Source organism: Tamandua tetradactyla, chromosome 8, assembly GCF_023851605.1.
Source record: "Tamandua tetradactyla isolate mTamTet1 chromosome 8, mTamTet1.pri, whole genome shotgun sequence".
In the NCBI taxonomy this organism is placed as follows: domain Eukaryota; kingdom Metazoa; phylum Chordata; class Mammalia; order Pilosa; family Myrmecophagidae; genus Tamandua; species Tamandua tetradactyla.
In genome coordinates, this window is record NC_135334.1 from 71,860,394 (window position 1) to 71,887,394 (window position 27,001).

The 27,001-nt window shown below is 43.6% G+C and overlaps 1 protein-coding gene across 3 annotated transcripts; it reads right to left on the minus strand.

Annotated features, from left to right (window-relative positions):
• Positions 1-886: 886 nt before the first annotated feature.
• On the minus strand, positions 887-18,393 carry DNAJB13 (DnaJ heat shock protein family (Hsp40) member B13). Of its 3 annotated transcripts, none has more exons than XM_077113612.1 (8): positions 18,234-18,391; positions 12,345-12,448; positions 11,185-11,346; positions 7,390-7,547; positions 6,207-6,320; positions 4,031-4,144; positions 2,995-3,071; positions 887-1,400 (listed from the first exon to the last, which is right to left on the minus strand). In XM_077113612.1, the coding sequence occupies exons 1-8, from the start codon at positions 18,299-18,301 to the stop codon at positions 1,376-1,378; spliced, it is 822 nt and encodes a 273-aa protein (XP_076969727.1). In that variant the 5' UTR covers positions 18,302-18,391; the 3' UTR covers positions 887-1,375. The 3 variants fall into 3 exon arrangements, with proteins under 3 accessions (XP_076969727.1, XP_076969726.1, XP_076969728.1); XM_077113611.1 differs by lacking the exon at positions 887-1,400 and adding an exon at positions 2,383-2,713 and having other exon boundaries at positions 18,234-18,392; XM_077113613.1 differs by lacking the exons at positions 887-1,400; positions 11,185-11,346 and adding an exon at positions 2,383-2,713 and having other exon boundaries at positions 18,234-18,393.
• Between the last annotated feature and the right edge of the window lie 8,608 nt (positions 18,394-27,001).

Sequence of the window (27,001 nt, forward strand, 5' to 3'; positions counted from 1 at the left end):
GCACAGTCACATCCTTAGGAGGACATGTTACTGAACTAGGTGGGTATTTTAGTTTGCTAGCTGCCAGAATGCAGTATACGAGAAATGTAACGGCTTTTAAAAAGGGGAATTTATTAAGTTGCTACTTTATAGTTCTGAGGCCAATGAAAATGTCCCAATTAAAGCAAGGCTATGAAAATGTCCAATCTAAGGCATCAGGGAAAGATACCTTGGTTCAAGAAGACTGATGAAGTCCAGAGTTTCTCAACTGGTAAAAGCACATAGTGAATATGGTGACATCCGACAGCTTTCTCTCCAGACTTCTTGTTTCGTGAAGCTCCCCCAGGGGAGCTTTCCTTTCTCTCCAAAGGTCTTTTGCTGCATGGGCCCTCAGCCTCGTGGCTCTCTCATCGTTCTGGTTCTGAAGCTTTCCAAAATGTTTCCATTTTTAGGGATTCCAGAATGGGTGGAGTCACACCTCACTCTAATGAAAGGTTAATACCCACAATTGGGTGAGTCGCATCTCCTTGGAGCTAACCTTAATCATTAAGTTTTCAGCATACAGTATTGAATAGGGATTAAAAGTAAAGGCTACTTCCACAAATGGATCAGGATTAAAACGTGGCTTTTCTAGGGTACATGATCCTTTCAAACCAGCACCGTGGGGTAGTCCTTGACTCAGTACAGGCTGCAGGCGCAGAAGCAAATATCTGGCCTTTGCCAGAGGATGCTTTCCATGTGGTGTCTCCATCCTGTCCCAAGGACAAGGACCCCAAGGAGGCAGTGACATGACAAGTCTCAGAGTCAGGAAAGCAGGTGGACTCCTCATGCTTCAAGGGGTGGAGAACTTTGTTCTCAAAGAATCTTGTTGCATGTATATGGGCCCTCAGTTAAGTCATCCAGGCCCATTTTATAAACATCTGGAAAAGCTGAGGCCTGATAGGTCATGCAGGCAAGGATACAAACAGCTGAACTGGGACTAGCATTCAGACTTCTTCCTTTGCTGGATTCTTCTCTAGGAATCAATGCTGAGGGTCCTTGGGAGGGCCCATTTGGCAGCTGTGGAATCAGGCCCAGAGAACATGGCCTCCCCAAATCCTAAAGCAGCTGATGCCATTGCTCCCTCATCAGTCCATTCTGGAGAAACTGGCCATTGTTTATTTCAGAGAAAAAGGGCAGTGAATTGCCCTAGGCATATGTCAGCAAAAGCTATGGGGTTCTCTGGCAAATGAACCAGCCTCATATTCCAGGTACTAGAGGGTGGACACAGGGCCACCAAACTTCATATTTCTGGGTATGACCCTCAGACAAGAGTTGGGAAAGGCAGTAGGAACTACTGAAAAGTGTACCAGGGGATTCAGTAACTGATAATGGGTAGTTAAATCCTCTCTTGACTTCAGTGCCTAACAGTCCTGCTTTGCCTGCAAAAAGGTAGAATTCAGGTAATAAAGTGAAATCAAAGTCCAGCAGACTAAAAACTAGGCTTCCTTCGGAGCCCCACCCCAAGTGCTAGCAGCAGGCGTTCCGCTGCCCTAGAGGATACGAGAGGAGGTTAGGGCTAAACGAGTTTAGGGCTCAGCAATGCAGATCCCTTGCACACTCACATAACAGGCGGCTCATTGCAACTAACACCACCCCTCCCCACCTGACTACCATAGGGGTGGTCTGCACAGGCCCTACCCAGCAAGCCCATCAGCATCCATGCTGCAACATCCTGACATCTAAACAGTGAATTCACCAAGCACTTTCATATCAATGACCTTTACCCTCATGTGAGTCTGTGGGGTGGGGGTTATGAGCTCTGCTCTACTGACAACAGGTTTGGAGAGGGCCAGTGACTGGTCCAAGCAGTCAGTGGCAGCACCAGAATCCAGGTCTCCTGCTTTCCACATGACTGCCTAGAGACAACCCAGGACCCAACTTGCAAAGAAGCAAGCTGGGGAGGTGCGGACAGTCATTTCCAGTGCTTGTGTTCTTCGTGCTGTACCCAGGCTACCTCTCCAGGCAGGATGGCCTTGGGAGGTAGCCTTGGCTGAGAGGAAGTCTGGGGTCTGATGAAAGCTTTACCATTGAACCTGTGTCACCTGGGACAATTGTTTTTATGTTTTCCTGCCTACAGTGCTTCCATATCACACTGCAGAGACTGTCCCTTTTAAAGAGCATGTGTTATGAAATATCAGAGCAGAGCTAGAAACCCTTGGATGCCATACAGCTCTGCCCACTCTCCCAAGGTGGGAGCATGAAGTCTTTGAATCTCATGCCCACTCAGCAAATCAGTGCCACAGTCAGGACAGGACTGAGGACCTTAGCTTCTTGGGCCTGCTCTTCCCTCTGCTCCAGGGAAGGGCTAGTATGAAGCTACTCTCCCAACACACGCTTGCTCTCCTGAGTGTAGCTGGAGGATCAGAAATAAGTCTTTTATTTTGTCAACTTAAAAGCCCAGTGCTATCCTACCCTTCAAAATTTGTGCAGTGGCTGTCTTCCCTGCACACCCCAAGGCTTGGGGGTGATGTGGGAGTAAGAAGGATAAGGCACAGCTAGCCTTCTCCTATCCCTAACCCAGCCCCCAGCCCACTATAGTTATGTCAGCAATGCCTGGCGCAGCATTTGCTTCTTCTGGGGTGTGAGGCGGGTGGGGAACTGAATGTCGAAGAAGATGAACAGGTGCCCCTTCTTGGTGGGGTCTTCAGGCAAAGGCATCCCTTCACCTGGCACCTTCTTGAAGTACTTGGGGCTGAGACAGAATGAAAGAAGGGAGGTCAAAGAGCACCCCAGAGCAGACCCTCAACACGCCCCAGGCCACCCTGCTCACATAATGGGGCATTCACTACAGCTTTCGCCATGGAAGTTCTTATCAGCCAGAACCAGATGGGAAAGGAGAGGAGAGCTGGCTTCTCCAGATGGCTTACTCCCTAAACCCATTTACAGGCACTCCTGTTACCAGGCACTCCTGCCTGATACAATCTCCCAGTCCAGGCCAGCCCTTCACTTGCCTACCAGGGCACACTGACTCACTGGATGATGTCATTGATGGGGATGTTGAGCAGACGGTCATCCAGGGTCTTCACCTCCACGGTGCAGCAGGTAAGAGCCTAGGGGGAGGATTAAGGCCAAAGGTGAGGGTGAGGAAAGGTCACCATGGCCATTCTATTTAGAAGGCTTTGTGAGCCTATTCAGTGCCAGGCCCTGAGCTGGGCACCAGGAAGGCAAAAGGACTAACAGGTGAGTGACCAACCCCCAAGGAGTCCATCATTTGGTAGCTAAGACTGTTGTTGATACAATATAAATGTCATGATAGGAAGAAGTAAGAGGATATGTGGGAGCCGAGGAGAGGCCCCCAAAACAGTCCAGGGTCAGGGTGGGGGTCAGGCAGGCTGCACAATGGCAATAACAGTTAATGAGGGCCTTCAAGGGTGAGGAGGACTTTGTCAGTTTGACAAAGTGGGTGGACAGCATCCCAGGCAGAGAGCCAACATAAATAGTTGAAATGGAGGTGTGAAAATGCAGTAAGTGTGCAGGGAGTGGCACAGTTGTGGCTGGTGTACTGGGAACTGGAGGATAGGAGGAGTGGCAAGGGCCACATTATGGAGGGCCTCCAATGCCATGCAAAGATGTTTTGACTGTGGGGAGTGTGGTACGGTCAGACTGAATTTGGAAATACTCCTGTGGAGAAGAGCCTGGAGAAGGTGAGAAGGGAGGCAGGAGGACCATCGAGGAGGCTGCTGTAGAGATGAGGGCTGAACTCAACTGTGGGGGTAAACAGATGCAGAATGAGTGGAAGGATACTGGGGAGGTAGAATTAGGACTTGGTGACTGGCTGCAGGGGTACTGGAGGGAGGTACCAGTTCTGGGTTGGGTTGTGAGGGTGTGGAGAGGCCTGTCACGGGATTGAAGACCCACTGAGATTCTGTGTGGCAAACTCAGCACATTCTGATTGCCTGGGGTGAGTTGAGGACGAGGCCTGCCTGTCTTGGCATCTCCCCCCGTCCCCAGGGCAGATGGGGCTCACTCTGAGTCCCTCACCCCCTGCTGCTCCACTTTGCCTGCTCACCTTGCCCAAGGGAATGGGGTTCACAAAGAAGAGGTTGTCGTTCTCCCTGCGGAAGCGAGGGTGAAGCTTCTCCTTTACAATGAAGATGATGTCAGCTGGGATGATGTTGGGGCCCTGGGCAGGGGAGGTCAAAGGGTGACAAGGACTACTTGGCTGTGTGACTTTAACCAAGTTCCTGCCTCTGCTGGTCTCCATATCTTCATCTGTACAATGTGGAGGTTGGACAAGGTGACCTGGAAGAGCCTTTTCAGCTTTGTTGCCTTAGCCCTTGCTCTGAGAAGCCTACCCAGGTGAATACCCCCCAGTACTATTTCTCCTCTACTGAACATTCACCAAACAGATACATTCAACTGGAGGAGGAAGGCTCCTCAAGTGGTGGGTGAACAATGGGCTGGTGTTCAGACAACTGCTCTCAAGTGTCTTGCTCGTGATTCAATGAATGACACTCCCTATCCAACATTCATTAAGTCACAGAAACTCTGCTGTGGTCTCCTCTGGGTACTGGGGATACAGGAATCAGACTGGCCCCTCCCTCTAGGGAGACACCCAGTGATCCACAGTGTATTAGTTAGGGTTCTCTAGAGAAACAGAACCAACAGGGAACACTTGCAAATATAAAATTTATGAAAGTGTCTCACGTGACCACAGGAATGCAGAGTCCAAAATCCACAGGGCAGGCTGCGAAGCCGATGACTCCAATGGATGGCCTGGACGAACTCCACAGGAGAGGCTCACCAGCCAAAGCAGGAATGAAACCTGTCTCCTCTGAGTCCTCCTTAAAAGGCTTCCCATGATTGGATTTAGCATCACTAATTGCAGAAGACACTCCCCTTTGGCTGATTACAAATGGAATCAGCTGTGGATGTAGCTGACGTGATCATGACCTAATCCTATGAAATGTCCTCATTGCAACAGACAGGCCAGCACTTGCCCAATCAGATGAACAGGTACCACAACTTGGCCAAGTTGACACCTGTCCCTAACCATGACACACAGCATGTTCAAGATTGTGATGAAAGGGAGCCCAGAGGCTGGGGAACGTGGAGGAAGCAGTCCCTTGAGTGGAGCAGTCAGGAAAGGCTCCTCAGAGCAGGGAATGTTGGAGTTGGGTCTTAAACGGTGTTTTTTGGAAGTACATGTTTTATAGGTGAGAAAAGGAGCAGGAAGTGTGGGCAGAAGAATTCATCTCTCTCGGTTCTGAATACTTGATCATTCTGCCTCTTCTTAAGACTTAAAGACACTGCGTGCTTTGGACAATATTATATTTTATTTAAATAAATATTTAATTTAAAAGTATTATTAATAAATGGTTTCTGAGTACCTTCTGTGTTTGGGCTTTATTCACAGAAGCACTGAACATCAGGAAAAGCACTGGAGTGAAGACCAGGGCTAACTAGCTCTTGTGCTCCTACCCTGGGCAAGTCCCTTCCCTCTCTGGGCCTCGGTATCCCGCTCTGCAAAATGGGGAAAAGTCCCTGGGCTGACTCACATAGAAGCATTGTGAGGCTCTGTCTCTTGGAAGGGACTTTAGGGATCATCTTGCTCACCGTGATGGTTTGGAGCTCTATGTACCCCAGAGAAACAAACTTAGTACATTCATGTATTACATGTGAGCTCATCCTCAGTAGGCCTGACTGATGAGGTTGATTCAGGTAAGGTGTGGCCTACCTCAATCAGGATAGGTCTTAATCTTATTACTGGAGTCCTTTATAAGAGAATAAAATTCAGACAGAGAGAGAGAAAGAGAAAGCCACAGAGGGAGTAGCCAGAAACTGGACAGCAACAGAACCCAAAAGAGAAGGGAGAGACCAGGAGATGATACCATGTGCCTTGCCGTGTGACAAGCTAAGGTCGGTCCAAGGATCACCAGCAGCATGTCCAGAATGCCAGTCTTAGGGGAGAGAGCAATGCCTTGATGATGCCTTGATTTGGACTTTTCCTTTCCTCAAAACTGTGAGCCATTAAGTTCCCATTGTCTGAACCATCCCTTTGCATGGTATTTGCTTGAGTAGCCTAGAAACTAGAACACCCACTCTGCAGACTCGGCTCCCTACCAGAGCAGGGCTCACAGGGACAAGAAGAAACACTGCCCCCTTCCTCCTCAGTTGTTCTACCATGTAAGCTGTGATCACTGACCCTGGGACAAGAGGCAGGGAACATTGGCCTTTCCCCTCACCTGGTCCCCTTCCTTCTCAAAGGTGATGCGTGTGCCCTGTCTCCAGCCAGGCTTCACATCAATTGTCAGGATCTTGTCCTTGATGGTAGAGGAGTACCCGTCCTCATTCAGTACCTGCAGGGAAAGGGTGGGGTGGGGTGGCAGGTGGAGGATTTCAGGATTTCCATGAGGGGCATCAGGTGGCCTTTGCACACATGAAAAATGCTCTGTGGGATTTGTGCTCAGTGTTCAGGCTTCCTAGCAATGGGGAGAACCTGCCCTGAGCCATCCACCACTCTCATCCTGTTGCCATTGGAACCAAGAACTTATGATTCCCAGGATGGCAGGGCATGTTACGGGGCTGGGATTGGGGTCCGAGATGCCAAGCAGCCCCCACGGATTCATGAAGCCTACAATTGCAGCCCCAGAAGTTACGTGACCCTGAGTACAGTGAAAATATACTCAATTCCTCTCTCTCAAACCCAGAGATCCTGGCCCTGAACCTCCATGCAAGTCTCTCAACAGGTTCTCACTGAGCAGGAGGACCTCCTAATTTGGAAGACAGACCACGGAGGTCAACATTTCTGAGCCTCACCTGAGGCATTCCTCCATTATGTTACCATCCATTCACCAATCACGTGCCCACATGTAGCAAGCATGGCCACAGTTGGCATCTCCTCTGCTTGGCAAAGGTGAGGTGGTCTTGCTCTTGTGCCTGGTACAGGGCTGGGTCATGGAAAAGGGCCCAGTCAAGGAATGCATCTTGAGACACCAAGGGCCTTCCTTAACCTGTTCTCTTGTGACTGTCTCCCAGCCTATCGTCTGCACCCTTGCTTCTACCTCTTGTCTTAAGGCATATATCTTGATGAAATCCTGGGGATATGATCTACCTTTCCCAGAGGGAGGAGTTCAAGGGGATCCCCATCAAGAGCCCTCCCAGTTTCCACAAGGATGGGGTTGAACTGAGAAAGAGGAAGAGAAGGATCCTGTCCCAGTACTAGGGAAGAATCGGGCTATTTTTTCTACCCTCAATTGTCACAAACTTCAGAGTCTAGAATTCTAAGATTCTCAGTCTCTGAATTGAAGAATCTATGATTCCTTCAGAAACCACACGAGTGCTTCAGTTACAGGCTCAGGGAGGAGGTGACCTTAGCGTCTGAGGGGTTGGATGGTGCCTCCCAGCAGGAGCAAGTCAAGTACTCACCCTTCGGGAGATCTTAATTTTCTTGGTGCAGCCAAAGAACAAGTCTTCCAGGGACAGGTAGAGGTCCCGTTCGATTGGGGGGTCCTGCTTCTTGACCCCACGGCCCCGGAGCCCCCCAAAGTTCAAATCTACCTCACCTCCTTCTGCATCAAAAAATTCTGTAGGTGATAGGAAAAGAAGAGGAATAAGGGAAATGGAGTAAAAAACTCAGATTCACAGATCACCCCCCACCCCCTACATGTTTGATACCCAGCGTCCCATTCCCACCTCTCAGGCTCAGACTGTTTGGCAAGGCCAAGAATCTGCCCTCAATTGTAGAACCAGTGATTACGATACCTTGTCATTTTCCACTGCTTCATCCCTCACTTGGGACATGCTCCCACTTTCCCTCTTCCCCTCTCCCTCCCACTTGGGGAAACACCCTTCAACACCCACTACCTCAGGAAAGGGAAGAGAGCCCTCTGCTGGCAGTGCCTAGTAGTGCCAGAAATGACTTCTCAGGTGTTCGCTTTGGTGGGGGGCGGAGGGTGGGCTGGGCAGGTTGAGGGGACCATGAAGGACTTAACAATAGATGCTCTCTTCTCCTACCCAGGATCTACCGTGTCACTGGCCAGCCCTGTCCCAAACTATTAGAGGCCCCACAGACTTAAGTTTCTATGAAGTCAGCAGCTGTGATGGAAGGAGGGGAACAGCTGGTCCCTGACAAATTTGAGAGGTCAACAAAACTCCTCTTTCCTCAACTTATTTTGACTCTGCCCAACTCGACACCCATAACCCCTCTTGCTGCCCCTACCCCTTCCATCCTAGAGGGAAAGAGAGCCCCCATCTTGGCTCTGCCCTGATGTGCTGTGCAGTCGTCGGGGTTTCAGTTTCTCTGTCTGTGGGAAGAGGCAATAATGCCTGGACTTCCTTCCACAGGAGGATTAGATAAAATGAAGAAGAAAAAGGGCTAAGACTTGCTGCGTGCTTACTATGCATCATGTGCTGTTTTCAGCACTATCCCCTCACAACATCCCTATTGAGGTAGGTAGTATTAGCCCCAATTTACAGGGGAGGAAATTAATGGCCCAGAGAGGCCAAACAAAGTGCTCAAGATGCCCCAGCCGGTAAACAGTAGAGTTGGGGTCTGAACCCAGGTGAACTTGACAGCAGAACCTGTGCCCTTAACCACTCTGCTGTGTTGCTAGATGTGAAACCCCTTTTTGTAAACAGTAGAGTCAGGGGCTGCTATTATGATTAAAGTTTTCTGAACTCTGTATCTCATGGTTAATATAATGGAATGAACTTCAGAGACCAGGAGGGTGAAATTCTGGGGAAAGTAAGATGTTTTCACAGCAGGTCCCTCTAAGCTGTGATGGATAATTAAGTGACATGTGAATGATCTAGTCCCCCTCCTGCATTGCTGAATTAATTTGTTCACCCAATACCTATGGTATGCCAGGTAGTAGACACAGGTAGTAGACACCAACGGTGTGCCAGACCACAAGATGCCCCAGCCCCTTAACCCTGCAGGGAGATGGGACACAAGAACCTAGGGGGTAGGGCAATGTAGGAGTACAGCTCCCCGACGCTGCCTAAGGTAGCTCCAGGCTACCCTGAGCCTGATATTCCCTAATGAGCCCTGCCCCTTTAAGCTCCTGTGTGGCTCCTCTGAACTGCTTCTTTTCCATGCACCTGTCCTTGGGAAAGGTAGGTTCATTGTATGGTAGTTTTTCTACTGCAAAGGCCATTTTCATAAACATTATCTCACTTGGTAACCTGTGAGGCACAGATTAGTACAACCATTTAAAGATGAGGAAACTAAGGTTTCAGAGAAGAGATGATAAATGTCAGAGCATGGGTTTGAAGAAGACCCTCTGAATCCAAAGCCCTTGCTTTTTCCAGGGCTTATATGGAGTTTTTAAACTCAACTTCCTCTGACAGACATAGGAATGGAGACAGAAGAGGCCCTGAGGTGGACAGGCAGCGGGCTGCAGTATATTATCTTATTAACATAGAGAAGAGGAACAGAGAACTTATGTAATGCAGAAATGTTGTAGTATGGCCAGGAAGAAGTGGATAGGAGACAGTGAAATCTAGAATGGAGTCAGGAAAACAGATCTGGAGGTTAACTGTCTTTGCAAGATGATTCCGCGCCTCAGAAATCAATTCTTTGTCAGTCTGTCTGGGACCTAGGATCATGCACTCATCCTGTCCTCATCCATCCACGCACCCAACCCTCTATCCCATCTTACCCATCTATCCGTCCACCCACCTACCCTTCCTTTGTCCATCCATCAATCCTTCTTTCTATCTTTCCATCCATCCACCCATCCACTCACTCTTGCAGGCTACCCTGACTGGGGTTTGGGTACCCTAGGCTGGGGTTTGGATACTCAGATATCAATCAGACATGGGCCCTGCCCTGGAGAGGTTCCTAATCTGGTGGGGAAGCAAGAATATTAGGAAACCAATCTTAAGTAGCACGAGAGCTGTCTCAACGAGGAAAAGAGACAAGAGGCATCTTGCCATATGTACATTATTAGCAAAAGACTGGGAAGAAACTTTCTGGCATACCTTCCTTGCTGTAGAATATGTATAGCTCAAAAGGAACATTCCCAAGACTTCCTTGCTGCTAGGCTTCAGGATGTGAATTCTCTTAGGTAAACTGTGACATATTTGGAAGGCAGAAAGAGGGAAAGCAGGCATCGTTCTGTGGCTTTGGCTGGAACTGGTGGAGATAATGGGTTTTCTGCAGCAACGTTCCAGTGTCCACCATTAGTTTAATGCCTCTCAAGAGGCAGATAGGTAGCAATGGCCATGATTTCCTTCAGCTGTGGTAGCAGCTGCAGTGGTCAGCTCTGGGACCCCACAGTGGTCTTCCCAATTCCCTTCATGATTATGACAGAAATAGCAGGTCTCTTTGTGGGTCAATTTCCAGCCGTCTCATTAGACCTTGCAATGATTTTTTTTTTGTATGCTGTGAGGTGGGGGTCACATTTCATTTTTTTCCATGTGAATATCTCGTTATCGCAGCAGCATTTGTTGAAAGTTTTTTTTAAGTGTATGGGCCGGGAATCAAACCTGGGTGTCCTGCAGGGTAGGCAAGAATTCTACCACTACCTGTGCACCCCTGCAATGTTTGTTTTTTTTTTAACACAACCAATTTCTTGTATTAAACCCTCTTCTACTTAGCATGTCTACAGCAGTTTCTGTTTCAGCAACTGACCCCTGAACAATATGCATTCAAACAATGAAATCTTATGGTGTCATTAAAAAGCCAATAGAGTAGATCTAAATATAATAGATACTGAAGTAATCTCTCCAATATATCATTGCTGAAAAAAATCAGTGTGTCCAAGTCCTCATCCTTCCATGCACCCATCCCTCTGTCTATCCATCTTACTCATCTATCTGTCCACCCACCTACCTTTCCTTTGTCCATCCATCAATCCTTCTTTCTATCTTTCCATCCATCCACCCATCTGCTCACTCTTGCAGGCTACCCTAACTGGGATTTGAATTCTGTGTGATATGACCCCATTCCCTTAAGAAAATAAAAGGCTTGTATAAAAATATATATGTGCTCATAAATGCATAAATAATTTCTGGAAGAATATATAAAATGTTAACAGTGAGTGGCTGCTTCTGGAGAAGAAATTGGGAGCCTGAAATGTATTTCCTTTTCAATAAACTGTTTCAAGGTTCTATTATGTACTATGTATTTCTTAAAGTGAACAAACAATTCAAAAAAAAGCATCTTCTAGAGCTGTGCCCTTTCCCAGTAAGGCAAGAGTGTGAGTTAAGTCCTCTTACCACTGAAAGGGTTGTCTCCCCCAAAGAACTCATGGAAAACTTTGTCAGCATTGCCATGGAAGATGTAACCAGTTGTCCATGGGGTCTGGGATCCAAACTCCAGAGGAATCCCGCCCTTTAGGCCTTCCTCTCCAAACTTGTCATAGATGCTTCTCTTCACAGCTGTAGAAAGGTGAGACCTTGAGAAGGGGTCCAGCCTTGGGGGCTAAGACAGATAGAGGGGCTGAAAAGCACAAGGATATGGGGAAGGGACAAAAAACAGCCTTATTTCCAAACTGCCTGCTGTCTGGCACACTCTGGGATGAGACCCTAGAAGTTAGGCGTTTAATTTCATTCTAGATGGACCCACGTATGGCTCCCACAGCCCAGAAAAGGGATAGGAAAGACTCAGAGTAGCTGGGGTGGGATAGGGATTGGAGGGAGGTTTGGGACTAAGTTTTAGGTTATCGTTTTGGAATTTAGTTGAATTCAATCATCAAAGATACTGTCTTATCTATGGTAAACAGAACCTTAGAAACCTGGTATCTCAGAAACTAAGAATTCTAGAATCTTCTGACTCTACAACTTTGAAATCAAAGTCTTGAAAACTCAGGGCTGGAGAAACATTAGCCATCTAACCACTCTTTGCCCAGTATCCAGGCTGACAGTCTCCAGGGCTTCACAGGGCCACAGCCCTGGGTTGGGAGGGGGAATCACTTTATCCTCACTCTTCTGGTTTCCCTAGAAGAGCTATTTCCTACTTATTCCTGGCCTCCCTCTGTCCCTTTCCTTGTTCTATCCTTGGAGCAATGGAGACTTGGCTCCTTGGTAGGTGTGGGAACGGGTAGGTGGGGTGTCTGTTGGGGGAGACCTGCCCCAGATCCTGCACTGCCAGAGCTGGGTGAGCAAATCAGCCCAATCCTGGGCGCCTGTCAGCAAGCCTTCCTGCTCTACGCTACCACATCTGCCACCTTAGCTGTGTCTACTGATAAAGGCAATTCTTCACTGTTTTCTTCCTCAGTTTGTTTAGCCTCTGGGCAGAGAAGAGGAATGTTTTTACTCTCTATTGGGCCCCCCTCAGAAAATCCAACAGAAATTTAATGAATGATCTTAATGGAGAGGTGGGCAGCAGAGATCACTCCTGGAATGACTCCTCCATCCTCATCCCCAGAGTCACTCACGGTCACTCAGCACATCATAGGCCTCTGCTATTTGCTTGAAGATCTCTGCTGAAGCTGGGTCACTTGACTTCAAGGGGTGGTTCCTAAGGGCAAGCTTCCGGTACCTAGAGAAGGGAAGGATAGTACAAGTCTGGGAGTAGACCTGTTCCTGAGGGCAGACCACACCTGAGATCTGGCTCTGCTGTCTACCTCCTCATGGCCCCTCCGAGCCTTGATGTTTCCAGCTGCAAATCCTGACCTCACAGGTTGTGTTGGCCATGGAGGTACACTGCACAGATCTTGAAGAGAGCCTGATGTGGAGAGCATAGGTGACCAATAGTCCTACCTGCTGCCTCTCTGGGCATTTGTGCTGAAACTATGATTCCCTAGAGCTGCTCCCAGTCAACGACCAAAGGATGGCAAGGATATTAGGGCTGGCCCATTCTTGCAGGGCAAGGGACTCTTCCAACAGACAACCTTTGCTTGAGGAGTCCCCATCAGCCTGGCTGAGATTTCCTTAGAACCAGGCTGCAGCTGTCCCACCCAACCCCTCTCTCCCTATGTTCTTTCCAGGGGGTCAGATCCTGTGCTATAGTCTGATGGCTCTCCCTGCGTCCTCTCGCTCCCACCCCCTCTACCCTTCACAGGTGTTTCTCACAAAACATTTATTGCACATCTAATCCCATCTTAGTGTCTGCTTCTTAGAGGACCTGAACTGACATACAGCTTCTTGTGAGGATTACATAAAATAGGATGTGTAAAGGGCCTGGTGCAGCACTCAACAAATGTTAGGTCTTTGTCTCCCATCACTGTGCTCAGTCTATTTTCCACTTCGGTGTCTGCCTAATCCCACCACTCTGATTGCAGCACCTGCAGCATCCGAAAATCCGTATCATCAGTGTCCTGGGAAGAAAGAGAGGGCATGAAATGGGTAATCTGTGGAGAGTTTAATAAAGGGACAGTTCACCAAGTGTGAGGAGAGTGGAGGGAAACCACAAGGGATAGTGCAGTACCCTGAGGGCACTAACACAGCCCCTTACCCACCCTAGAGACTATAGGAGGGAGGGGACGGAGTGGTTATGAAACCTGGCAGGAGAGACTGCACGGCCAGGGCCTTTGGCAGGAGCTGCGACCTTCAGTTAAGGCCAACCCCAAGAGACCCAGCGAGAAGGGAAGCTGGGGAATAAATACCCTAACCTTACTTTCCTCCCTCCCTCCAGTCTCCTTCCACAGGCTCCCCTTTAGCTGGAGGCAACTGGAAGCCAGAAGGCAAGGAAGTCTGTTGATGCAGTTCCTATGGGTCCATCTCTGAGCACAGAGCAGGGTGGGGAGTGGTTCTGGAGGGGCAAATAGAAGACATCCAGCACAGCCTCATATGTCACTTAGTCTAAATTTGACCTCTGCTAAGGTAGTGTGAGGCTCCTCTTGCCCTGCTCACATCACCCATGTTGCTGTCCCAGAGTTCTATCACTTCTCTTCTTACTCCGCACACTCAACAGTCACACGGCTTTGACCACTAATGACTTCCAAATCTCCATCTCAAACCACACCACTTCCTGAGCTCCAAGCTTCTACTAGCCAACTGCCCCCTTGATATCTCCTTTCCAAATTCTACAGGCACCACAAACTCAACAAGCCCAAACATGAACACCTTTTCATTTCTTATTCTTCTTTCCCATTTTTCTAAGCATTGCAGCCAGAAATCCGAGCATTATCTTTTTTTAAATTTTTATTAATAAAACCAATCAACATACAACATGAACCTTCTTAATGTATGAACATTCCATACATGGTGTATAATCAATGGCTCACAATATCATCACATAGTTGTATATTCATCACCATGATAATTTCTCAGAACATTTACATCACTCCAGAAAAAGAAATAGAAAGAAAAAAGAAAAATCTCATACATACCGTACCCCTTATCCCTCCCTCTCATTGCCCACTAGTATTCCCCTTTATCCAATTTATTTTAACATTTGTTCCACCTATTATTTATGTATTTTTAATCCATATTTTTTACTCATCTGTCCATACTGTAGATAAAAGGAGCATCAGAACAAGGTTTTCATAATCACAGTCACTTTGAGAAAGCTATATCATTATATGATACTCTTAAAGAAACATGGCTACTGGAACACAGCTCTACAGTTTCAGGCACTTCCCTCTAACCTCTCTAATACACCTTAAACTTAAAAGGGGAGAGCTATATAATGCATAAGAATAACCACCAGGATAACCTCTTGACTCTGTTTGAAATCTCTCAGCCACTGACACTTTATTTTGTCTCATTTCTCTCTTTCCCCTTTCAGTCCAGAAGGTTTTCTCAATCCCTTGATGCTGAGTCCCACCTCATTCTAGGATTTCTGTCCTACATTGCCAGGGAGGTTTACACCCCCTGGGAGTCATGTCCCACATAGAGAAGGGGAGGGCAGTGAGTTTGCTGAGCATTATCTTTGACTCTAGTTTTCTTTTGTCCCCACCACCCCTGTCGCATCCGTCACCAAGTCATGTCAGTTCCTCCACCTAAATAACTTTAGTCTGTTCTTGCCTCTTCATGCCTACAACAACTGCAAAACGATGGCTTCCTGCTGCCAGTATCCCCCCTTACCAAATCATTCTGGGTGTTGCCACTGGTTTGATCTTTTTCTCTCCATTTCTTTTTTTGATTTGGTGCTTCTAAAATGTTCCCTGATCAAGTCACTCTCCTGCCTAAATCCTTCACTGGGCACCCCATTGTGTTTACTTAAAATCTAAATGTCTCACTCTAAGAATCAAATCCCTTCTCTCTCTGGCCTTTTTGCTCACTGTTCTCCCACCATCACCTCTCCTGCCCCATTCTGAATCTCTTGCCACCCTCCAGATTTTCTTTACCTGTAATACTCCCCCTCCCAGACCCTCCTATCTCCTCCTGGGAGATTTTTATGTTATCTTTCAACACTTAGTTCAGGTGCCACCTCCTCCAGAATGCTTTCCCTGATTGACAGCTGCCATTCTAGATTAGACTCCCTTTCCCAAGTCCCCAGGGCCATGGTTCCCAGCATTCAGCATGCTGTGTTCCAATTGTCTGTTTTTTGTTTTGTTTTTTTTTAATTTTTTATTAATTAAAAAAAATTACAAGAAACAAACATTCCCAACACATACACTCAGCAATTCACAATATCATCACATAGTTGCATATTCATCATCATGATTATTTCCCAGAACATTAGCATCAATTCAGAAAAAGAAATAAAAAGACAACAGAAAAATATAAACAGAAAAAAAATTTTTTACAGGCCATACCCCTTACTGATCCCTTTCATTGATCACTAGCATTTCAAACTAAATTATTTTAACATTTGTTCCCCCTATTATTTATTTTTGTTCAATATGTTCCTCTCATCTGTTGACAAGGTAGATAAAAGGAGCATCAGACACAAGGTTTTCACAATCACACAGTCACACTGTGAAAGCTATATCATTATACAATCACCATCAAGAAACATGGCTACTGGAATGCAGCTGTACATTTTCAGGCAGTTCCCTCCAGCCTCTCCATTACATCTTGGATAACAAGGTGATATCTACTTAATGCATAAGAATAACCTCCAGGATAACCTCTCGACTCTGTTTGGAATCTCTCAGCCATTGACACTTTGTCTCATTTCACTCTTCCCCCTTTTGGTCGAGAAGGTTTTCTCAATCCCTTGATGCTGGGTCTCAGCTCATTCTGGGATTTCTGTCCCACGCTGCCAGGAAGATCCACACCCCGGGAGTCATGTCCCATGTAGACAGGGGGAGGGTGGTGAGTCTGCTTGCTGTGTTGGCTGGAGAGAAAGGCCACATCTGAGCAACAAAAGAGGTTCTCTTGGGGGTGACTCTTAGGCTTAATTTTAAGTAGGCTTGACCTATCCCCTGTGGGGTTAAGTTTCATATGAACAAACCCCAAGACTGGGGGCTCAGTCTATAGCTTTCATTGTCCACACTGCTTGTGAGAATATCAAGAATTCAACTTGGGGAAGTTGAGTTTTCCCCCGTTCTCACCATTCCCCAAAGGGGACTTTGCAAATACTTTTCCACTCACTAATAAATCACTCTGGGATTCATTGGGGCATCACTTGGACAAACCAACAAAATCTCATGTCCTATACAAAGTTCCATGTACTTAAGGTGTTCAATCAACTATCTACATAAGTTATATTAGGAGATGCACTAGTCAAAGTATAGATTTGTACCAAATAAACATTTTTTGCTTTAGTCTCACACATTAGTTGAAATTTTAAACTATTAAGTACCATTTATTTTCAGCACACTGCAGTAATGACATTCTTTTGTTCTTCCTCATGCAAAGACATTTTTTAAATTTGTACATTTAGTCACTATCATTATACACTCTAGGCATTCCTAGATTACACCAATTCAGTGTTATCTTCAGTCCCAATTACCCAATATCTTACCCTATTTCTATCTCCTGATGGTCTCTGTTACCAAGGAAATATTCCAAGTTTATTCACTAATGTCAGTTCATATCAGTGAGACCAAACAGTATTTGTCCTTTTGTTTCTGGCTAATCACACTCAGCATAATGTCCTTAAGGTCCATTCATGCTGTTACACACTTCATAACTTTATTCTGTCTTACAGCTGCATAATATTCCATCTTATGTAAATTTCACAGTTTGTTTAGCCAACTGTCCAATTGTCTGTTGATTGTTCTGTCTCTCCCACTGGACTGGGAGTTCCTTGAGTTGCTGTGTCCAGTTCTGTGACAGTGCAGTGGTGAGTAAATGAAGTGAACTTACTGTCCCCCAAGCAGCCCATCTCACTGTGGGACCGCCCTGACTTTTAGGCAACGTTTGCTCTTACTGAGCAACGTCTGCTTTCCTCTTACTCTCCCTCTATTCACAAGGGTCCTGGCTCTGCCCTTGGGACCCTTACAGAGAAAAACTGCTTAGGTCTACCTTCAGGGACTCAAAGACCATTGATCATGACCTCACTGAGACTTCTAAACAAGCCCTTCTCAGTCCCAGAGGTCAAAATCAGATATAAGAATTGCAGGTAAATTCTGCCAATGAGTTAAAGTAACAAGGTTTGAGAAGAGTTTAGTTTTTCACATAAATTTAAGTGGCTTCAGAATTATCCCTGCAGTAACATCACTCTCTTTCATCTGCTTTCCCAAGTAGATGAAAAAGAGGTAGAGCCACAGCTGCGGTGCTAGAGTGAAGAAGTGATGCTGACAATGTTAATAGCTGTGATGATTATGAATCATTGTGGTGTTTTTCCTTCATTATATAAGTTTGTTTGTTTGTTTTTTCCAATCAAAATCTTACATACTCCTATGAAAGAGTATGTCAAACCCTTAAGAGTTGCTGCAGGGGAGAAGGTTTAAAGAGTGTTATTTGAAGTTATTTGCAATTCTTCTATTCATTCTTTACATAATATTTACATTTAAATGCAAATGATTGCTGGGCATTTTCACATGTATTATCTCATATACTCTTATTTCAATACCGTAACAACCCATAAAAAAAAATGATTAAACTAAAGCTCAGAGAGGTCTAGTGATTTGCCCATGTCACACAGCTAGCAGGTAGTAGAGCCTGGACTCAGACCTCCATCTGTTCAATGTTTGAGCATCTTTCTGCCCTACAGCTGCCCTCTCTCCCGTGACCTCCTCATAAATGGACCCCACTGGCCAGTGGAGATGCCCTGAACAGTGGGTGACATTTCATAGTGTCCTGAATTTCAAGTGTCTGAATTTCCAGCCTGTGCCCTAGCCCAGCCCAAAGCCCAGATACAGGTGTTCAAGGAGCAAGAGAAGGAACAAGGTTTGCTTTGTCTGCCTGAGCTGTACAGGAAAGCTCTAGGGAAGATTTGAGGGTGGGGCCTACCCTGGAAATCTCCTGAGGCCCCCTCCCCGACTTACGCCTTCTTGATCTGGGCATCCTCTGAATTGCGAGTGATCTGGAGCACAGAATAATAATCCTGGCCCATGGCTGGCTGGCGGTAGGTGGGTGGCCCTCGACTCCCTCAGGGCTGTTAGTCTGCATTCCGTGGTTGCTCCTGACAACTGCACAGGGGCACTCTGGGAGTTGTAGTTCTTCCTTCCTAGGCAAACTGCTTCTCTTCTCGGCCTAATAGAGAAGCAAACGAAAGGACTGGGAGAACTGGGGCTGACTCTGTGGCCCTGATAAAGTTCACCCAACTCAGAAACCAGAGAGTTACAAAACCTGTTTTCTTTTGTTTTTCTTATTAAGGAGAGTAGCAATGAGCTTTAATTAAAAGTTTTCAGCACAAATGCATTTGTCTGTTTTTTTTTTTAATTTTGGAATATTTCTAGATTTACAGAAAAGTTGTGAAGATAGTACAGAGAATCCTCACATACTCCACACCCAGTTTCCCTTAATAATATCTTACATTACTATGGTACATGTGTCACAATTAATGAACCAATATTGATACATTATTATCTAAAGTTCATGCTTTATTCAGATTTCCTTTGTTTTTACCTAATGTACTTTTTCTGTTCCACGATCCCATTCAGGATACTACATTACATTTAGCTGTCAGGTCTCCTTTGGCTCCTCTTGACTATGACAGCCTCTCAGGCTTCCTTGTGTTTGATATCCTTGACAGTTTGAGGAGTACTGGTCAGGTATTTTGTAGCATGCCTCTTAATTAGCATTTGTTTGATGTTTTTCTCATGATTACACTGGAGTTACACCCTGTGGGGAGGTAGAGCACAGAGGTAAAGTGCCATTTTCATCACATCATACCAAGGGCATACACCATCAACAAGACTTACCACTATGGATGTTGACCTTGATCTTCTGGCTTGTGTCAGGTTTCTCCACTGTAAATTTACTCTTCTTCCTCCTTTCCATATTGTTCCCCGGAAGGAAGCTGCTATGCACAGCCCATATGTAAGAATGAGGGACTTACATTCCAGTTCAGTCTAGTTATTCACTGTTCAAATCCTTCTGGGGCTTATCGAGGCATCACTCTGGACACACCTACAAAATTGCATGCCCTACTCAAAGTTCCATGTACTTATGATGTTCAATTAAGCTGTCTACATAAGTTATATTAGGAAATGCACTAGTCAAAATATAAATTTTGTAAATCTTGATGCTGATGTGCTGCTCACTTGCTATTGAGTGATCTTAAGCTAGTTAACATAATACTTCCAAATCTAAGTTTCTCATATAAATGGGCTTATGAACATCAACAGCACCACAAAGCTGATGGGAAGATATTAAGTAGAACTATACACAAAACATGCGTCACATAGAAGACGCTCCCTCAGTATTTAAAGCAGTGAAGTCAGAGACCGAGTTCCAAATCTGTTAGCTACTAGTTTTATGACCTTAAACAATTATTTCTCTTAACCACAGCTGCCTATTTGTAAAATGAAGATGAGACTTTCTATATTTGCCTTATAGGAAAATACCTCTAAATGTTAACAATGATTATATCTATAGGACAGAATTACAGATGACCTTTAATCTTTGGTAATATTTTGCATTTGCAAGTTTTTTGTGGATTTTAATTTACATTTCTTTTACTACTCTTGAGATGGAGCATCTTTTCATGTTTATTGGTCATTTGATTTGCTCATATCCAGAAAAATATATTATTAAAAATTAAAATCCAGACGGTTGGAGGAGGACCTTGCTCAGTCTGGGGCTGGTTTTGTAAATTGAGGGGAAGAAAGAAACCCTGGCAAGTGGGAGTCATTGTGTGGAGGGGCTGAGGTGAAAAGGGAGGAGACAGCTTGTGTGGTGGGTAGATTGATTACTGACAGAGGTATTGAACAAATAAGTGAGTATATTGAGGATTATAAGAACCAGGTTTCTCACTGTTGGAGAAAGGAGGTATGTATAAATGTCAAGTAATTGGATTGGAAATGGAGATAATGTAAACTCATGATTTTTAATACACGTAGAATGATGGCTGTAGAAATATAGATGTATATTATGTACTGTCTGCTGACAGGGCCTAGAAATAAAAGGAAACCTCATTAGTAAAGAACATACTAGTACTCAGGTCTTGGTTTCTGAATATCATTCTTCACTAAAAGGAACCAGGGTTACTTGGAAAAATAACCAATTTCAAGGCTGGGGCTGGAAATGTACAAGATGAACCTGGAACATCTTATGGTGCCAGAAAATACAGAAGTGCTCACAGAATGATGGAAATGTCAAAAGAATATAGAATCCAGTTTGAAGGAGCTCCAACTGGCCAAATATAGGACAATTTAAATACCAAAGATAAATAATGAGGGGTGGTAGTGCAAGGGTAGTTCAGTGGTAGAATTCTCTCCTGCCATGTGGAAGACCCGGGTTCAATTCCTGTCCCTTGCACTTCCTCCACCAAAAAAAACAAAAACAAAAACAAATCAACAAATGGTGCTGCAATAATGGGACAGTCACATGGAAAAAGAATGAACTGTGACCCCCCCATATAGCATATACAAAAAAAAAAAAGGATAGGATAATGGATTATAATCCATAGAATAAAATAGAAGTCTATGAGTAGCCCATACTGATATATATATATATATCTGAGTGAATGAATGAATGAATGAATAAATAAACAAATAGATGAGGGAGAAGGGATATTCTTACCTTAGAGTAGAGGACCAATATAAATGTAGACATAATGGTGGAATTAGAAAATCATCATTTAGCAATCATCACAGGAATAACTGACATAGAACAAGAATCATCAAAGAACACTAAAACTAGTTGATCCCCAGTTTTATGAGGAACAGGATATTTACATAATTTCAAAGTAGCACCCCACACTTATTAACTTTGCCATGGAGAACCTGGTAGACACAGGGACAATGACTGGGGAATGGAAGGGGGAACTATGGTGTATATGTACAATGGACTACTGAGTGGTAGCAAGAAGGAATAAAGTTGTGAGGCATGAGCTAGGTGAATGAACCTCAAGAGCCATATGTTGAATGAAATGTCAGGAACAAAAAGACAAATATTATCATGCCTCAATCATATGGACTAACTAAAGTATAAAAATTCGGTGAACTAAAGTCAAGAGCATGGGATATCAGGTTGGGGCCTATTGTAAAGGGTCCTAGATTATAAGCTCTTACAACACATATATTCATGAGGTGTACTAGCACTAGCAGCTCAGCCCAGGCCTTTGGAGATGCAGAAAGACGTCACCCCGGGGAAAGTTGTTGGAACCCAGGGGCCTGGAGAGAAGACCAGCAGAGACCATCTTGTGCCTTCCACGTAAGAAAGAACCTCAGTGGAAAGTTAGCTGCCTTTCCTCTGAAGAACCAACAAAATAAATCCCCTTTTATTAATAGCCAATCCGTCTCTGGTGTGTTGCATTCCGGCAGCTAGCAAACTAGAACAGATGTTTATTTGGTGCAAAATTTATATTTTGGGAAGTACATTTCCTAATTTAACTTACATGGTCAGTTTAGTTGAACACCATAAATACAGGGAATCTTGAATAGGGCATGAGATTTTGGTGGTTCATCCAGGTTAGTGTGATGCCCTGTTAAATTCAGAGTGACCTGGACAGTGAATGAAGAAGTATTTGCAAAGTCCCCTTGGGGGAATGGGGAAAAAGGGGGAAATATTCAACTTCCCCACTTGGGGAATTCCTGATAGTCTCACAAGCACTGGGGACAACCAAATCAATAGGCTGAGCCCTCAATCTTGGAGTTTGCCCTTATGAAACGTATTCCAGCAAAGGATAGGCTAAGCCTACTTAAAATTATGCCTAAGAGTCACCCCCAGAGAACCTCTTTTGTTGCTCAGATGTGGCCTCTCTGTCTAAGCTGACACAGCAAGTGAACTCATTGCCCTCCCCGCTACGTGGGACATAACTCCTAGGGGGTGTAAATCTCCCTGGCAATGTGGGACAGAAATCCCAACATAAGCTGGGATGTGGCATCAAGGAATTGAGAGGACTTCTTGGCCAAAAGGGGGAAGGGAGAAATGAGAAAAAATGGAGTCGATGGCTAAGAGATTTCAGTCAGAGTCGAGAGGTTGTGCTGGAGGTTATTCTTATGCAATATACAGATATCCCCTGTTTAGTTTGTGGTGTATTGGAGTGGCTGGAGGGAAGTACCAGAAACTGTGGAGCTGTATTTCAGTAGCCTTGTTTCTTGAAGATGATTGTCTGATGATGTAGCTTTTACAATGTGACTGTGTGATTGTGAAAACCTTGAGTCTGATGCTGCTTTTGTCTAGGGTATGGACAAATGGGTAGGAAATATGGATGAATACTGGACAAATAATAGGGGGAACAAAGGTTAAAATAAATTGAGTGGATTGAGTGCTAGGGGTTGGTGAGAGGGAGGGGTGGCGCGTCTGTTATGTGAGTTTTTTCTTTTTTCTTTTCTTTTTCTGGAGTGATGCAAATGTTCAAAGAGGTGGTCATGGTGATGAATGCATAGCAATGTGATGATGCTGTGGGCTTTTGATTGTACACCATGTGTGGAATATTTGTATGTTAAGAATGTTTGCATGTTAATTTTTATTAATAAAATATTAAAAGAAAAAAAACTTCCTACAAAGAAAAGCCCAGGGCAGGATGGCTTCACAGGGGAATTTTATCAAACAATCAAAAAAGAACTATCAACAAGCCTGCTCAAAGATTTCCAAAAATTGAGGAAAAAGGAACACTACCTAACTTATTTTATGAAGCTAATATCATTTTAATACCCAAACCGGTAAAGATGCTATAAGAAAGTAAAACTGCAGGCCAATCTCCCTAATGAACATAGATGCAAAAATTCTCAACAAAATACTAGCAACTTGAATACAACAACACATTATAAGAATTATACACCACAACCAAGTGGGGTTTATACCAGGAATGCAAAGATGTTTCAACACAAGAAAATCAATTAATGTAATACAGCACATTAGCAAAATGAAGGGGAGAATCACATGATCGTCCAGATTGATGCTGAAAAAGCATTTGACAAAATTCAACATCCTTTTCTGATAAAAATACTTCAAAAGGTAGGAATCAAAGGTAACTTCCTCAATATGATAAAGGGCATATACAAAAAACCCATAGCCAGCATCATACTCAATGAAGAGAGACTGAAAGCTTTCCCCCCAAAATCAGGAATGAGACAAGGATGCTCTCTGTCACCACTATTATTCAATATTCTACTAGAAGTTCTAGCTAATGCAGTCAGGCAAGAAAAAGAAATAAAAGGCATCCAGATTGGAAAGGAAGAAGTAAAACTTTCACTATTTGCAGATGACATGATACTATACTTGGAAAATCCTGAGAAATATATAGCAAAGTTACTTGAGCTAGTAAACAAATTCAGCAAGGTGGCAGGATATTAAATTAATGTGCAAAAATCAGTAATGTTTCTATACACAAGCAATGACCTAATTGAGAAGTCAATTAAGGAAAAAATTCCATTCAAAATAGCAACTAAAAGAATCAAGTATCTAGGAATGAACTTAACTAGGGACATAAAGAACTTGTACACAGAAAACTACACACCACTGCTAAAAGAAATCAAAGATATAAATAGGTGGAAAGACATTCCTTACTCATGGATAGGAAGGTGAAACATAATTAAGATGTCAATTCTACCCAAATTGATTTACAGATTCAATGTAGTACCAATAAAAATTCCAACAACCCACTTTGAAGACTTGGAAAAGCTAACTACTAATTTCATCTGGAAGGGAAAGAGACCCTGAACAGCTTAAAGCATTCTAAAGAAGAAGAACAAAGTGGGAGCATTAACACTTCTTGATTTTAAAACTTATTATAAAGCCACAGTGTTCAAAATACCATGGTACTGACAGAAAGACAGAAGTATTGACCAATGGAATCAAATCGAGAGAGCAGAAATAGATCACTAGATCCATCAACTGATCTTTGAGAAGCCCCCCAAATCTACTGAACTGGGACAAAATAGTCTTCAATAAATGGGCATGGGGGAACTGAATATCAATAGCCAAAAGAAAGAGGACCCTTACTTTACATCCAAATAAAAACTAACTCAAAATGAATCAAAGACCTAAATGTAAGAACCAGTACCATAAAACTCCTAGAAGAAAATGTAGGGAAACATCTTCAAGACCTAGTAATAGAAGGCAGCTTCCTAAACTTTATACCCAAAGTGCAAATAACAAAAGAAAAATAGATAAATGGGAATTTCTCAAAATCAAATGCTTCTGCACCTCAAAAGACTTTGTCAATAAGGTGAAGAGGGAGCCATCTCAATGGGAGGAAATATTTGGAAATCACACATTAGACAAAAGTTTGGTATCTTGTTTACATAAAGAAATCATATAACTCAACAACAAAAGAACAAGCAACCTAATTTTAAAGTGGGCTAAAGATATGAATAGGCAATTAAAAAAAATTTATTTATTTATTAGTTAAAAAAATTAACAACAAACGAACTAAAACATTAACATGTGATCATTCCATTCTACATATATAACCAGTAATTCACAATATCATCATAGTTGCATATTCATCATTTCTTAGAACATTTGCATCAATTCAGAAAAAGAAATAAAAGACAACAGAAAAAGAAATAAAATGAAAACAGAAAAAAAAGATTATATATACCATACCCCTTACCCCTCGCTTTCATTGATCACTAGCATTTCAAACTAAATTTATTTTAACATTTGTTCCCCCTATTATTTATTGTTTACTTATTTATTTTTTACATGGGCAGGCACCGGGAATTGAACCCAGGTCCTCTGGTATGGCAGGCAAGCATTCTTGCTTGCTGAGCCACCGTGGCCCACCCTATTATTTATTTTTATTTCATATGTTCTACTTGTCTGTTGACAAGGTAGATAAAAGGAGCATCAGACACAAGGTTTTCACAATCACACAGTCACATTGTGAAAGCTATATCATTATTCAATCATCATCAAGACACATGGCTACTGAAACACAGCTCCACATTTTCAGGCAGTTCCCTCCAGCTTCTCCATTACATCTTGAATAACAAGGTGATATCTACTTAATGCATAAGAATAACTTCCAAGATAACCTCTCAACTCGGTCTCATTTCACTCTTCACCCTTTTGGTCAAGAAGATTTTCTCAACCCCTTGATGCTGAGTCTCAGCTCATTCTAGGATTTCTGTCCCACGTTGCCAGGAAGGGCCACACTCCTGGGAGTCATGTCCTATGTAGACAGGGGGAGGGTGGTGAGTTTGCTTGTTGTGTTGGCTGGAGAGAGAGGCCACATCTGAGCAACAAAAGAGGCTCTCTTCAGGGTGACTCTTAGGCCTAAATTTTAAGTAGATTTGACCTATCCTTTGGTGGTTAAGTTTCATATGAACAAACCCCAAGACTGGGGGCTCAGCCTATAGCTTTGGTTGTCCACACTGCTTGTGAGAATATCAAGAATTCAACTTGCGGAAGTTAAATTTCTCCCTGTTTTCACCATTCCCTGAAGGGTACTCTGCAAATACTTTTCCACTCACTGATCAAATCACTCTGGGATTCATCGGGGCATCACTCTGGACGAACCAACAAAATCTCATGTCCTACTCAAGATTCCAAGTACTTATGGTGTTCAATCAAGCTATCTACATATGTTATATTAGGAAATGCACTAGTCAAAATATAAATTTTGTACCAAATAAACATTTTTTGCTTTAGTCTCACACATAAGGTGAAATTTTTTTTTTTAACGGAAAGAAAGAAAAAAAGAAAAAAAAAAGAAATTAACACAACATTTAGAAATCATACCGTTCTACATATGCACTCAGTAATTCTTAACATCATCACATAGATGCATGATCATCGTTTCTTAGTACATTTGCATCGGTTTAGAGGAACTAGCAACACAACAGAAAAAGATATAAAATGTTAATATAGAGAAAAGAAATAAAAGTAGTAATAATAGTAAAAAACAACAACAAAAAAAACCCTATAGCTCAGATGCAGCTTCATTCAGTGTTTTAACATGATTACTTTACAATTAGGTATTATTGTGCTGTCCATTTTTGAGTTTTTGTATCTAGTCCTGTTGCACAGTCTGTATCCCTACCGCTCCAATTACCCATTATCTTACCCTGTTTCTAACTCCTGCTGGACTCTGTTACCAATGACATATTTCAAGTTTATTCTCGAATGTCCGTTCACATCAGTGAGACCATACAGTATTTGTCCTTTAGTTTTTGGCTGGACTCACTCAGCATAATATTCTCTAGGTCCATCCATGTTATTACATGCTTCATAAGTTTATCTTGTCTTAAAGCTGCATAATATTCCATCGTATGTATATACCACAGTTTATTTAGCCATTCTTCTGTTGATGGACATTTTGGCTGTTTCCATCTCTTTGCAATTGTAAATAACGCTGCTATAAACATTGGTGTGCAAATGTCCGTTTGTGTCTTTGCCCTTAAGTCCTTTGAGTAGATAACGAGTAGATACCTAGCAATGGTATTGCTATAAGGTGAAATTTTAAAATATTAATTACCATCTATTTTCAGCACCCTGCAGTAATGACATTCCTTTGTTCTTCCTTATGCAAAAACATTTTTTAAATTTGTACATTAAGTCACTATCATTATACACTCTAGGCATTCCTAGATTATACCATCTTAATCTTTAATATCTATCTTTCTTTCTGATTTCATTTATGCCCCCAGCCCTCCTCCCTCTATCATTCTCACATGCAGCTTCATTCAGTGCTTTA